The following is a 15,279-nucleotide window of genomic DNA, read 5'->3' on the forward strand; positions in this document are numbered from 1 at the left end:
CGATACCCCCATCGCCTCCCGTCGCCACGATGCCCCTGACCAGGATACACCCCTCCCCCACGCTCTCACCTGGCCTCCTGTGCTCCGGAGCCGCGCCCCCCTCTACGGCCCCCCCGTCTCCTCTTCTCCCGGCAAGTTTATTCCCTTTGCCATGGAAACAGTTCCTAGCGCCCCGGGGGAAGCAGCCAATCAGGGCCGAGCCGCGGCGTGCCGGCTCTTCTACCTAGCAACTAGCTGGCTGGTTCTGATTCGCTGCTCTCCGGGGCGGTCCGAAGGGGCGGGGCAGGGAGTGACTGCGCGAGAGGCGGAGGCGGGGCCCGCGTTCCACAGGGGGCGGGGCTGGCAGCGGGCCGCCGTGGGGGGCGCGGCCGTTACCTACTTCACCTCCTCGCGCTGCACCGCCGGCGCTGGGGTCGGCGGGGGAGCAGCGAGGCCGGAGAGGCAGGGCGGTGCTGAGGTAAGTGCGGTAGCCTGGGCCGCGGTGGGGGCGACCCGCTCCCTTCCGTTGGAGCTTCAGGGTGGAGGGGGTCCTCCGAGGTGAGAGCTCGCAAACTGTCCCCATGCAGAGGGGGAGGGACAGCGCCCCAATGTAGGAGAGCGCTGGGGAGGGGGAGATCCCGGTGCAGGGGAGGGCTGAGCTGGGAAATGGCTGGGTCAGAAGCTCCCCTCGCCCCCCAGATCCCGTGGGAGTGAAGAAGAGGGAGAACCCCTCTTTCAGCAGGCGTGTGATGGAGCGGTTCTCCCCTCCCCCCACTCCCCCGGGCCTGCAATGGAGGGCGGGGGGAATATTGTGTGGCTCCCCGCTCCCTCAGTCTGTGCTTGAGATGGAGTGTGTGGGGGAAGTATAGTTTGGTTCCCCCTCTGTCTGCCACGAGAATTGAGGGGGAGAATTGGGGGTGGGGGGATACTGTACAGTGTGGCTCTCCTCTCTCCCTCTGTCTGTAACTGCAGTGGGGAAAGATGTGTGGTGTGCGTCTCCCCAGTGTAATTGAAATGGGGGGAGGTGTGGTGTGGTTTTCCCCTTAATCTTCCACAGAAATGGAGTGGAAGAAAACTGCAGTGTGGTGTCTCTCCCCTTGACTGTAATTGAAGTGGAATGTGGGGAGTGTTCCGTGCCCCATTCCCCTTGTATCTTGAATGGAGGAGGGGGTGAAGTTGCCATCTTGTTCCCCAACATCTATCCTCTTTGGGATTACTCTTCACGAGCGCATCCGTCTGTGTGATCTTCCCATTCCTCAAGTGTGTTTGCTCTTCATCTCTTTTAGTATTAATTGTCAAACTTATTTGCCAATATTACATTTACGCTGAAGAGTTGGTTCCTGCCCTGTAGGATTTGCCATTTGCCATGTATGTAATAATACTACAACTAAGCCTTCATGTATGTGCTTATAATTAATTAGTCTTTTAAAGTCCATAACTAATTGGCTCACTGGCTACTTCCTGATCCTTTTGCTTGTAGTTTGTCTTTAGTGTCCCAGGGTAGATGAGTTGGTGTCTCCTGATGTGATCACTAAAATAGTTCAGTGTATGTGCATGTATAATTGTGTGTTTTATAGGCCTGATAAAGAACCAAAAAAGGTAGTGTTGTCAGAAATATTGCCACCAGGAAATTAAAAACTATACATTATGGCATGTTCATGTCTACACCAAAGAATAGATCAACTGTATTTCTAACTCTTGATTCTAGTTTAAAAATGGTTAGCATTCACAGCTGGAATACAGTCACATACTTGGCTTTTTAGATTGCAGTTCTCCTATTCTCTGCATTTTAGTTTTACTTAGGCATTTTCCTTTTAAAGGGTATGGATGGTTCAGGTTATAGGTGGTAGGCTACAAAACCTATCTTCTCTAGCTTTTACTTCAGATTCAACCTACAGGTCTGGCCTTGCAAATAGTTTCTCTGAGTGTTGTATTACTGTCTAGTACCATAGGGTCTATGTGAGTTCTTCATAAAACAAACAATAATAACAAAATTCCTAAAGGATTGAATGCAATTGTAACACCAACAGACCCCAGTCATGGGCAGACGGGATCGAACCTGGAACCTCTGGAGCTTAGTACATGAACGTCTACTGCATGAGCTAAAAGCCACCTGGCTGTTAGCTGAGACTGTAGAGCAGACTCATTTTATCTGTGTCTAAGTGGTCTTGGTACCACTAGATGAGACAACACCACACTCAGAAGGTGTGTGGGTTTCACAATATCTGACTTTTTTCCCTTCTCAGGATAAAAACCCTACTTGTGTTATAGGTTTTTTGTTGGGGGGGGGGGTTGTGGGCAGTCAGATTTGGTGGTGTTTGGGGGTGCAAATATTGAGAGTGTCATTCTGGGTAAGGTGGAAAACCTTTTTGAAGAGGAAGGCATTGTAGTGTTTCTTGATCAGGGTTTGGTCTCTGGATTTGCCTAATCTTCATGCGTCACAGTTTTAAACCAAACTGTGTTAGATCAGGATGAGACCGTATGTGGTGGATCTGCCTGCTGCAGGCTTCTTAACTTCCTCTGAAGCATCTGGTGCTGGCTGGAGGTGGGATACTGGACTACGTAGCGCGTGAGTCTGATCAAATATGACAATTCCTAAACTACTCTGGAAAGTTCATTCTATGGCTGGATCCCATCAACCAAGGATGCATAGTTCTCGCACACATTATCTTGGGCTTTGTCATCTGCATTGTCCATTCCTAGACTGAAACGTAGTCCCTAATGTATAGGACTTGATCCATTAATAATTTGTGAAGATTAGAAGTGAGGGCTCAGATTACCATCTGAAAGTGACTGGGGGCTAATGAAGGCTTTTGAGGAAGGCCTGTTGTGCTCATGGTGAACTGGACCATGGAGGTGATAACAGCATATTATACCAGCAGACACCTCAGCCTCAATAACATAATGATCTTGAAGAGACACATGCATGGATTACTGTGGCTAGGTTCTTGTCCAGGAGGAAGAGGTGAAATTTCCAAGCAAGTTGAGGTGAAAAGGCATGTTTATACACTGATGTTTAGATGACCAAGTAGTGTCAGTGCCTGGACAAATACTTGGTCATGTAAGAGTAGGGAGCTGCAACAGGACCCTGAGGTTCAATCCACTTTGACAATTGGGGCTGTACACCTTGAGTAGAAGTTGGGAATGGTGTCTGGTTAGTTCTTCAAAGCATTTTCCTCCTTCTGACTAGCATTATTTGATTTTTGCCTGTGTTAAGCTTGAGACAGCTGCTCTTCATGCAAGAGTTGATCTCTTATAGTCATTCTAACATCTTAGAAAAGGTGGTGGTTGCATGACTGATGACTAATATGTAAAGAGGGTCACCAGCATATTCTTGATACCTGAGCGTATTGTCTTACTATCGCTCCCAGATATTGATGTGTAAAAGGAATATTATGGATCCCAGTGAGACATCACAGGTAAGGGCCTACAGAAAGTAAGAGCAGTTATGTCACCCTCTGAGTTCTGCTGGAGAGGAATGAATTAGAACCATTATAATGCTGTGCCATCTACTCCTGCCTCTTGGTCTACTGTGTCAAAAGCTACAGAGAGATCCAATGTGAGTTTGAGCATGAGCATTAAGACCATTGACAGAGGCAAGATCTCAAGGCCAGCCTCTTTTAGTATCACTAGGGCTGTCTCTGTGCTGTGCCTTGGTTGAAATTGAGATTGTGGGGCAGCCAAGATGTTGGCTAATACCACATGTTACTAGAGCTTGAGTTTGCACTTTCTCATTCATTTTACCCATGAGTGAGAGGTTGGAGAGTTCTTCAGGGTCAAGTGATGATGTTTTTTTGAGGACTGAGCTGACTATTGCATTTTTAAGGAAGTTTGGCAGGTGTGCAACTGTTGAAGGCATTAATTTCTATTAGTAGAGGGAATGGTTTTCAGCAATCATGAGAGGTATAGATCCATTTCACTGGTGTGGCAGTGGCTCTCTATTTTCAGGGCTTTTTCATACCATCACATTTGCTGCAGCTCCTCAAAGTCAGTGTGACTGGGTGGTTAATAAGATCTGGTCAAAAGTCTAGACTCATGAATGATATGGAAAAAGTGAATAGAGAGAAATGGTGTTTATCCTTTCCCACAATACAAAAATCAGTAGTCACCAGATCAATTTGATAGGCAGCAGGTTTACTGCAAACAAGAAGTACTCCTTCATATGAAAATGGCCATATTGGTCAGACCAAAGGTCCATCTAGCCCAGTATCCTGTCTTCTGACAGTGGCCAATGCTAGATGCTCCAGAAGGAATGAACAGGACAAGTAATCATCAAGTGAACCATCCCCTGTTGCCCAATGCTCAATTAACCCATGGAATTTATTGCCGTGGGATGTTTTGATGGTCAAAAGTACAACTGGTCTAAAAAAAGAATTAGATAAATTCATGGAGGAGAGGCCAATCAGTGGCTGTTAGTCAAGATTGGGAGGGATGCTACCCCATGTTCAGGATGATCCTAAACTTCTGATTGCCAGCAGCTGAGAGGGGAAGACAACAGTGGATCTCTCCAAAATTGCCCTGTTCTATACACTCCGCCTGAAGCTGTGGTGCTGACCATGGTTGGAGACAGAATCCTGGGCAAGATGTACCATTGGACTGACCCAGTATGGCTCTTGGTTGCAAACCTGTTATGTTTGTCAGTTCTGTGGTTCTTCTCTGAAATATTAATATGGCACTTGAGGTTCTATTGGAAGTCTTGTTTGAACCAATAGTTATCTGGGTGATGGCCTACATTGAATCTTTTGTAAATAACAATCTGGGTAGAGGTTTGAGTTCTGTGCTTTAGGTTTCCACTTCTAATACTCCTCCAGAATACAGTGGTAGTGAGAACAGGGGCCCTCTAGACCTGTCTTAATATAATATATGGACTGGAAGGGACCCCCTGAAAAGGTCATCAAGTCCAGCCCCCTGCCTTCACTAGCAGGACCAAGTACTGATTTTTGCCCCAGATCCCCAAGTGGCCCCCTCAAGGGTTGAACTCACAGCCCGGGTTTAGCAGGCCAATGCTCAAACCACTGAGCTAGCCCTCCTCCCCTTGTAGTCCTATAGTTTTCCTACTTCATTTTTTTCCACTTTGGCCCCCATTCTCAAGGCTCAAACCATATTGGATCAGACTTCTCGACTTCTGACCCTTTTACATTGTGAAGGGAGAGAAATAATCCCAGGGAATGACAGCTGCATAAAGGGGTTCCCCAGCCACTTTAAAACTGCCAGAACAGCCATACGTTATTTCTTTCACCGCTCTCAGCCTCAAGATATTTTGGGGACAGGGATGGGTTGAGTATGTTGTGCTCTGACTTACTTACAGCTATTGCAATGGTTCTTAGAGGATAAGCAACATGGTGCACTCAAAGCAAAAAGGAGATGTGGAAGGACCTGGGTGCCATTGCAGAGCAGGGCCTGACTGGGAGAGGCCTGAGCTCTCTGGGTAGCCTGAGGTATACAGGAGCTCGCTCTTCTTTGCTGAGGTACTCAATGAACCAAGGAAGCAGCACTGGGAGAACCCTTAAAAGCTTCTGCCTTGAAGTATCAGCACTTTAGACTCCCTGCTTATGCCTCCCTAGTCAAACACACACTAGTCTCAGTCACATATATCGCTAAGTCATCTTTTTGCTCCCATACTTTGGTGGAGGTGAGTGGGACTATAGGCTTTTCAAGAGACTAGTTAGGATGTGGTGACTATGTAAGAGAATGAAGTCATGTTGGGAGGCCTTGGCTGGGGGAATCTAGTGCCTTTGTGCTTAGGGATCAGTGCTTGAAGTAGTTCCCCGATGCTGCTGCCTTGGTTCCTAGGCCTATTGAGACAGCAGCACTGTGGTGTCATTTGATATGCTGATACCTCAGAGCAGAGGCTCTTGCCTAGTCTGATGCTGCCTAATGTGTTGGTTAGCAAAGGCAGTGGTGCTAGGGGAGCTGTTAAGTGCCAATACTCTTCTACTTTCTCATCTTCTTGTTCTCTTCTAAAGCTCCTGTCTCCTCCAGGACCCTTTCACTTCCAGATCATCTGCCCAGCCTGCCTAAAGGTTTACCAAGAGACTAGGCAGAGCAAGCACAACTAATGCGTCAGAGGCAGGCCAGTATAATCTGGAAACAAAAGTAGCTGATTTGAGCAATTCTGCAACAGCAACAGCAATCCTCCTCCCCCCCCCCCCCCCCATAATTAGCTGGTTTGAGATTTATCACTGTATAGGTTTGTGAATTGTTTAGAGAAACAAAAAAGCAAAACTTCAGAATTAAAAACTTTGTGTTCAATCTGTGAACATGTGTAAATATTCCACTAAAAATAATTGCATAGAAAACTCAGTTTTAATTCTTCAAAGGGCAGTTTCAAATTTGGAGGCTAAGTTCAGTTGCAGGTGGGAGCTCCACCTCTGAGCAACAGTAGCAAGATCAGTAGAGAGATTCTTCCATAGCCCTAGCTGTGGCTATGCTGGAGGTTAGGTCAGGGTACGTCTACATTGCACGATTATTTCGAATTAGCTTAAACCGATATTACAAAACAGATCTAATAAAATCGGTTTAGCGCGTCCACAGTGGGATCACAAAATCGATTGTTTGCGTCCATGGTCCAAAGCTACCATCGATTTCAGGACCGGTGCACTGTGTCTTCCTCAGCTACCCATAGTTACCACAACTTCCGCGTGAGAGCAGCAATGCCTGCATGGCAGAATAACATTCCCCGGGCCTGGTGCTGGGTTACAGCGACCCTTCCTTTTAGCAGCTAGACAACCCTTCTGCGCTTTTTACCCGAGTCCATTGAGCAAACGGACATAGCCACAGGCCATCATGACCCTGAGTCATCACAAACAATATCCTACCGTTCATTCAACACCTCGCCGTATCTCTCTCCAGCAGCATCAGTACACAAGAGGTACACTTCTACAGTACTCAAGGAATTATTTAATTTACTTCTCTTTCATGTTGGGGGAGAGACTGACGAGCTGTTCCGTGAACACGCAAGACACCGTGTTTAACTACAGACATGCGCACTCAGCCAAAATGCAAATAGTTTATCAGAGATTCCGTTGGAACTGTAGCTTATCCCATTACCTCCCTCATGAGCATCTGTTTGAGTCTCTGGCTTCCCTTACGGCTTGTCACGCACAGCTGTGTAATCTGGATTTATTTTTCAAACGCCTTTGCATTTCCTGTTTTCTTATAACGGAGCTCTGATAACAATTTGTCTCACCATACACGAATTCCATCTAGTATCTCCCGTAGTTCAATGCAGGAGTAGCTACTTTTGCATTACACTGCATCACCGTGTGACAGGTGACACGTTGAAAGCAGAAATGTCATTCTAAAGTGTCTCGGGCTTTCCTGTTTACCCGCATCTTCTTAGTCGATTGCGGACCAGAAGCGCAGTGGACCACTGTGAGATACCTCTAGATGAGGCCAAATAATGACGATTTCGTCCACACGAACCCTAATCCGAGTTATCACTTTCGAATTTAGCGCTACTCCTCCGTCTGGGAGAGTTCGAATCAGATTAAGGAGCCGTTTAACTCCGGATATTAATGACACGTCGTGTCATGGGTTACAGCTTTAAAATCGTATTATGGCCATTAAACCGATTTAAAGTCGCAGTGTAGACCTGGCCTCAGTGTAGCTGCCTTTTCAGGGTGTAGCTGTGTGGGTGCAAGTTTTAAGTATAGACCAGGCCTTAATGTCTCTTTGATGGAAATATTTAGGATTCATCACATAGAAACACTGTCACTTCCATTTTCCCTCCTTCCCTATAGGAAGAGAGAGCTATTTTTGGAGCATGCATCTCATGAATGGATTCTAGCTCATGAAAGCTTATGCCCCAAATAAATCTGTTAGTCTCTAAGGTGCCACAAAGACTCCTCGTTGTTTTAGCCCTTTTCTGCTCAGACTGAAAAATCAGAACTGAAAACTGATTCTAGGTCTCGATTTAATTACTTGGCTTCAGCACTTACAAATAAATTACCTTAAATATTTATTTGCTAATATTGTTCTATGTTAACTTCAAAATTAAAAATGTAGTTAACTATAGTGGTTTTACTGTTTTGTTTGTTTGTTTGTTTTTTAGGCTGTTTAATAAAAGAAGAACATAGCTCAGCTGCTGTTTCAACAGGATGGGTTCTATCGTGTGGGAATGTGGTTAATCAACTTGACACGTTAACCTAATACAGCCTTCATAATGTGAAAAGAAAAGACAAGATGTCCCATCTGTCTCAAGTGTTCTGTCAGACTGAGTGAATAAGACTCTGTCAGCACAAATAGTATTTCAGTTTTTGAAGAATTTTAACAAACAAGCCGCAAAAATACTGGTATTAGAGCCAGACCTTCAGGACATGTATATCTGAAAGTGTACATTGAATAATCTGTCAGGCCTCGGTGACTGCTCCCATTCGCGTGTGGAAGGATGGCTACTTGCTTGATGTTCTGCTGTCTTTTGTTCTTGGAAGTTTTGGTGGGGTGTACAAGTGGACACAGTTTATTTTCTTGTGAGCCTATCATCTTGAGAATGTGCCAAGACCTGCCTTACAATACCACCTTTATGCCTAATCTTCTGAATCATTATGACCAGCAAACTGCAGCATTAGCAATGGAGGTAAGAATTAATCGGCTTTCTTTCAAAAGTATGTATTTGGTAGGCCTTTAATTGACCATGGGATTATTTTTGGCAATTGGGAATTAAGGAGAAGGATGGTTATATAAAGGATATTTATAATAAAGTTTCAGTATTTTGCTTAATGTGCTATTGTTTGAAAAGTGTAAGGCTCCCACATACCATTTGCCTTACAAATCATTCCATAAAATATACTGTTAAGAATTACTACAAATGTGTAACCACATTGTTCATATATACATGAACAATAAGTACAACTGTTTGCGTTCAAAAGTACTCAAGGGTTCAAGCTTTAAATCTTTTTGGCTGATGGAGAATGCATATTTGGAATAATGTGTCAGCAAAAGTTAGCTTAAAGTACTTTTCAAGAAACTAATTTATAGAGTAATGCTAAACAACCAATGGAGGACTTAGTTATAAAAATATGTCCTGATGTTGGATGGAAGAATATTTTTGCCTCGTTAGTTCTTACAGATTGTATTGTCTTTGTCCCACTAGTCTGATGGAAAAATATATGCATGTGCTTTCTGTGGGCAAACCATTCCTTTAAGCTGCTTTTGTTCAAGCAGGGAATTGGTAAACTTAAACTTTCTTTGTTGTTATAATGGTACCTTACTACTCTTTTTATATATAGAATAAATCCAGATAAGACTAGTCCAGTTATCTGCATTCATTTCCGTTTTCCCACCACCACATTTTGTTGGACTGCTGTACACCATCCACTTTATTCATTTATAGTATAGTAATTCCCACTAATGTGTCTGATCTGTTCTTGAATATCTCTTGTGATGGTGTTTCAGTCACCTGCTTGGGAGTCCTTTCCACTGGCCTTTTTGTTTGTATACCAGGAATCTTTGTCCTTCCATTTACAGTGTCTGAGTAAGTCCCTTTTGTAGAGCTTGGCTGTGATTTGATTAAAGCAGTGGGCGTTTGAATGCTCAGCAGCTCTCAAGACTTGGCTTTCCAATGCTACTGTGATGGAATTGCGCCCACCAGGGGTTCTCAACCCTTTTCTTTCTGGGGCACCCTCAACATGCTATAAAAACTCCAGGGCCTGGTGAGGAGGGGGCCTTGGGGCTCTGGGCCAGAGGTGGAACCCTTGGACACAAGTGTAGTTTGATTTCTATTTGGGAGGAGCTGGGGGACAAGGGCCAGCAGGCTAGCTGTGCACAGCAGGGTCCAGGGAGGGAGCACTGCCGCCACCCACCTGCCTGAGTCTATGTGCCGGTAGCTGCTTTCTAAGGGCTCTACTGGAGCCAGGTCCCCACCTGGACAGCTCTGACTGGCTGTGTGAGCAGTCAAAGCGGGCTGGGAGCTGAGGAGCAGCTGCAACCCTAGGCAGCAGCAGCAGACAGGGGAATGCCATGGCTGCCCAGTCCCCACCAGCCAGAGCAGCAGCTGCTCCGCACCGCCTGGCTCTGGTTTCCTGCCTAGGATCTGGCCAGAGGGTGGGGCCTGAGGGGAGAGGTGGGGGTCTGTGGAACTGCCCCACTCTGAGGAAGGCAGTTGAGTTTTGGGGGGCAGCACCCTCATGCCCCCTCAACTCTGCTCATGGGCACAGGGCTTCTGCCCATGTTGGGGCTTCAGCCCACTGCTTGCATATTTATGGGGGAGAGGGAGGAGAAGCTCGGGATTTCATCTCCCTGCTGCTCTGATTTGAGTGGGGGAGAGGGGATTTCAGCCCTGTAAGTGAGGGTTGCCAGGGTTCGGGGTTTCAGTGGTGGCGTCCCGCAGGCCCCCATTTGAGAACCGCTGGCGCACATGATCGTGTGTCTTCCTATATTCTAGAAATATAGTTTCCATGTTCTTGTATTTGTTTTTGTGCCCTTTCTTTTCATATCTCTAGCTCTATGTCCTTTCTAAATGGTGGGATCATGAGTTCTGTGTGTGATTGACACAGGTAATGTTAGTGCTATAATCTGTAACATGGAATTTTATTCCATATTTTTGCATCTATAAATGTACAGTTGTATAGCTAGTGCACTTTAATGTCGATAGTATGGGCACTGTGGATAAGGGTTTGTCCCTTATGCATTCTCCCATGAGATAGCGACAATCTGGTATTGATGTTATGCCTAGTTACCAGCTGTTCAAGCAACAAACTATATTAATGTTGACTAAGATTAGGCTACTGTTTTCATAGATTTCATAGACTCTAGGACTGGAAGGGACCTCAAGAGGTCATCGAGTCCAGTCCCCTGCCCTCATGGCAGAACCAAATACTGTCTAGACCATCCCTGATAGACATTTATCTAACCTACTCTTAAATATCTCCAGAGATGGAGATTCCACAACCTCCCTAGGCAATTTATTCCAGTGTTTAGGAAGAAGTTCCTAACTGTCAGGGTAGTTAATGTCCAACCTAAATCTCCCTTGCTGCAGTTTAAGCCCATTGCTTCTTGATCTATCAATAAAGGCTAAGGTGAACAAGTTTTCTCCCTCCTCCTGATGACACCCTTTTAGATACCTGAAAACTGCTATCATGTCCCCTCTCAGTCTTCTCTTTTCTAAACTAAAAAAACCCAATTCTTTCAGCCTTCCTTCATAGGTTTTGTCTTCATAGCTGGTGATATGTTAAGGAAACATGTTTAGTGACATGGGTTTCCTTAAAGAAATCATGTCTGGCAATGAGTTGTGGTGCTGATGATATAAGAGAAGACAGTTGCAGGTATAATATACCATAGTGCTTGATAAAGAAGAATAAAGGTGGTTGAGGTGTTTGAAATGAAATAATTACTAATTGCCCATCTTTGCTCAATTATTTCAACCTTCAAAATAGGTTGAATAAAAGTATTTTCATTTCCAAAATGTTTTTAAAATGTGTATGTACTATAAGACAAATACAATAAAGAAAAAGACCTCCTTGAACAAGATACTCAGAAAGCGATAATATAAACACAAATCTCTATTATAAAGTAAAAAATAGAGAACATTAAGGAGATTTTCCATCATTCTGCTCCACAAAACTACCAGTACCAACTTCTTACCTTCTACTCAAATTCTGAGCCAATGAATAAGGAGTTTGTCTTTGAGGTCAAAATCTTACATAAGGCTTTAGAATATTTTAGGTCATTCTTCCTCTTTTTGTGAAGGTGTGGATGAGGATCTGGCTTTGATGGTTTAGTTATCCAGATGATTTGAAATGGAGTATACTTTATTTACCTAATTAAACAGGGTACTTAACTTGTGAGGCATTAGGTAGGAAATAAAACTGAGTCTCTGAGGGAGAGATTCTCTTTCTCTTGAAGAGGGGAAAAAATCCCTACTTAGACAGTTGTTCCATTCCTTTTAAAAATTGTGTGTACAAAAGGGTTCTATCTAGTACATAGGGCCAAGTTCTGCTCTGTCACACAGTGAAACTCCAGAGTGACTCCACAGAAGTCAGTGGAGTTATATTAGTGCAAATCAAGAGTAAATGAGAGCAGAATTTACTTGTAGTCAGAAATCTCTTAAAAATTATTTTCAGATTTAGGCTCATTAGAAAAACTGGCCAGAGTAGAGATTTTCACAAAGAGTTTAGACCAAGGATTTCCGTGTTTTGGTTTAGCTGAAGAGTTTTTATTTGAGATCCAGGAAGCCAAACAGTCTTAACTTGAACATTGTCTACATTTGAAAAACTGCCCTAGTCTATCAACATCAGTGCAGTTACAGCGATGTAAATTACTTTTAGCAGTTATCTGTCACAAAAGTTACAGAGATTAATTTAAAAGTTGAAACAGTTTAGCTAAATCAATTTTGTGTGAACTCTTGTATTAATTTTAAACTGGCTATTTGAAGTGCAAGCTAAACTGATATAGGCAAGCTTAAACTTTTATACAAGTGTTGTTGTCATAATTGGATAGGTAAGGTAAGGGTTAAGTTTCTTTTACCTGAAAAGGGTAACCGAACACCTGACCAGAGGACCAATCAGAGAACTGGATTGTTTAAAGTCAGGGGCGGGAATTTGTATACTCGGGGTCTTTGTTGTTTTCTTAGCTATGAGGAAACAAGTCTTCTTCTAATTCTCTCCTAATACTTCTTCTAAACATCTGTAAGTACCCAGGAACCGCAAAGTAATTCAGCTATGATGGTCTTTGGGGTGTATTTACCTGTATGTTAATTTGTTGTGCTGGTTTAATTGGGCTATCTTTTAAATCAGACTGTTTCTTTATATTTTCTTATAAGCAAGAGCCTGTATTGAGTTTCTTAATGCAAGATGATTGTTTTATATTTTCTTTCTTTTTTTCTATAAAGTTTTCTTGTTAAACCTTGTGAAAGTTCTTTTCCTAGGGAGGCAAAGGGAAAAGCCAGGCTGTGGGCTATTTTCCTATTTGGGTCCAGGGAAAGAGCAGACTACGGGGAAAGAGACGAAGAATTCTCTCTGTTCTCTGGTGGTTACAGTTTTTCCCTCGTTCCTGGAGCAAGGGGGGTGGCAGAGCCCAGCTGTGGGTATTTTGCATCTCCATTGTCCTGAGGGAAGCAGAAAAGCTGGTTTCTTGGGTCACACAGGTTAGCCGCGAGGCAAGCCTGATAAGGAGGGGGAAGGGGTTATTTTCCCTGCTTTTAGCATCCAAGGGATTGGGAATCTGGGTGTCCCACCAAGGGAGGGTTGGGGACACCAGAGGGAGGAAAGGGGGGATCAGGCCCCATAGATTAATTCCTGATCTGGTGGCAGCGAGAATATCCAAGCTGGTAGTGAGCTTGGGGGAGTTTCAGGTAAGCCCCCAAACTTTGGACGCAAAAGTCCAGATTTGGGACAGGACCAGACTGGTGGACCCTAAAGTCCAGGTCTGGGACTGGACGGCTAGATTACCACAGTTGTACACAAGTTATACTGGTTTTAACTAAAGGGGTATAAAATGACACCTTTAAATGGTACAACTTTATGTAAACAGGGCTTTGGAGTTTCTGGTGATAAACACAGCCTTCTGGTAGGGCTAAAGCAGTTTCTCAGAGCCTGCTTGCTCCATTACCTCTTTGTACTTGGAAGCAGATACAAGCAAACACTTCATTCTTCAGTCTGAGCTTCCTAAGCTGATTTCCCTTCCTGTTCATATAGCAGCTTTTGAGCCCAGGTGGGAATCCTGTCTTCTGACCTAGCAGACTGAATACCATCTTCTGGGTGGGACAGCCCCCTGTCTGGTTCCCTTTTTAACGGAGTTAATGCATTCCCTGTCTGTTCTGATGTGATGTATGTATACCTAATCAGTGCTCTCATCCAATTAAAAAAAAATTGTCCATTTAAGTAGTGATCTTACTGAAAGCACACTATGCCTCTGTTCCTTGATCCACACTGGTTACCACAGTGGCAGCCACATGGAACAAAGTGAAAAAGTGGGTTAGTCTCCCATTCTGGCTCTTCTGTGGAACACCAATGTAGTACTCTTAGTCTGTAGAATAATAGGAGTTGTGTATATTTTATTTATTCCCTATGTTAACCTAGCAGAAATTTAACATCTGAATTTAGCAAGAAGGAATTCCTTGTTTTTTGTATTTAGCCTTAAAAAATTACAGGAATGATATTCTAGTAAGAGTATCTGCAGCAGGTATTTATAGACCTCTCCTTTCTTGAAAACTTAAACTTTTTCACCTCTGACTGATTTTTGCGGCTCTGCTGTTCAGTGTTCTGCAGTGCTGTAACTGATCTTATGTATTTTTATGGACGAGTTTTCCATAGGATCTTCTTTAACATGGCTACATCTGATCTTACTAGCATGTGAATCTCAGGATGCCCCAAACAAAATAAAAACTCAACTCAAATCTTGGAATCTGGCAGTCAGTACAACTGCCAGATGCACAATTTTGGAAACTATTAGTGAGACTTTGTAATTCACAGAATCCTACAAAGGGAAAGGAGAAATGTAGGGCTGGAAGGGCCTTTGAAAGGTCAACTTTTCCAGCTCCTGTACTGAGGCAGTACCAAGTGTACCTAGATCATCCCTGACAGGTGTCTGTCTAACCTTTTTAAAAACTCCCATGATCAGGATTCCACAACTATCCGTGGTGCCTATTCCAGTGCTTAACTGTCCTCAGTTAGAAAGGTTTTCCTAATGTCTAATCTAAATCTCCCTGGCTGCAGATTAAGTCCATTATTACTACTTCTCCATGTTCACTGAATTGATCAATCTTTTTATAGCAGCCCTTAATATGTTTGAAGGCTATTGTCATGTCTCGCCCTTAGACTTCTTTTCTCAAGGCTTATCATAGATTTCTTTAACCTTTCATCAAAGGTCAGGTTTTCTAAACCTGTTATCATTTTTGTAGTTCTCCCTTCTACTCAGTGTAGCCACATATTTCTTAAAGTGTTGTGCAGAGAATTGAACACAGTACTCTAAATGAAATCTCACCAGTGTCAAGTAGAGCAGGACAGTTAATGCTTGTGTCTTTTATTCAATCCTCTTATTAATACAACTGAGAATATTAGCCTTTTTTGCAACTGCATCATATTGTTGACTTGTTCAGTTGGTTATCCACTATAACTCCAGGTCCTTCTTAGCCAGTACTACTACCTAGTCAGTTCTCACATTTTGTACTTGTGCATTTGATATACATGTTTTTTTGTTTCCAGTGTGTAATACTCTGCACATGTTTTTACTGAATTTCATCTTGGTGACTTCAGACTAATTCTCTAATTTGTCAAGGTGACTTTGACTAGTAATCCGGGCCTCCCCAAGTGCTTGCAACCCCTTCCAGCTTGGAGTCATTTGCAAATTTTATAAGCACAC

The 15,279-nt window shown here is 43.7% G+C and overlaps 2 protein-coding genes across 2 annotated transcripts in view; one reads left to right on the plus strand and one right to left on the minus strand.

The window, feature by feature from the left end:
• FBXO16 (F-box protein 16) overlaps nt 1–176 on the minus strand; it is a 47,893-nt gene extending 47,717 nt beyond the window's left edge. The window contains exon 1 of the mRNA XM_032790880.2: nt 70–176. The gene's annotated coding sequence lies outside the window, so the exon portion shown is untranslated. The remainder of the gene's footprint in view (nt 1–69) is intronic.
• Nucleotides 177–331: 155 nt separating this feature from the next.
• Nucleotides 332–15,279, plus strand: part of FZD3 (frizzled class receptor 3) — a 90,705-nt gene continuing 75,757 nt past the window's right edge. The window contains exons 1-2 of the mRNA XM_032790873.2: nt 332–457; nt 8,033–8,557. Of these exons, the coding sequence (XP_032646764.1) occupies nt 8,369–8,557 (189 nt within the window). The 5' untranslated portion in view covers nt 332–457; nt 8,033–8,368. The remainder of the gene's footprint in view (nt 458–8,032; nt 8,558–15,279) is intronic.

The sequence above is a fragment of the Chelonoidis abingdonii genome, chromosome 3 (assembly GCF_003597395.2).
Source record: "Chelonoidis abingdonii isolate Lonesome George chromosome 3, CheloAbing_2.0, whole genome shotgun sequence".
Lineage (NCBI taxonomy): Eukaryota > Metazoa > Chordata > Testudines > Testudinidae > Chelonoidis > Chelonoidis abingdonii.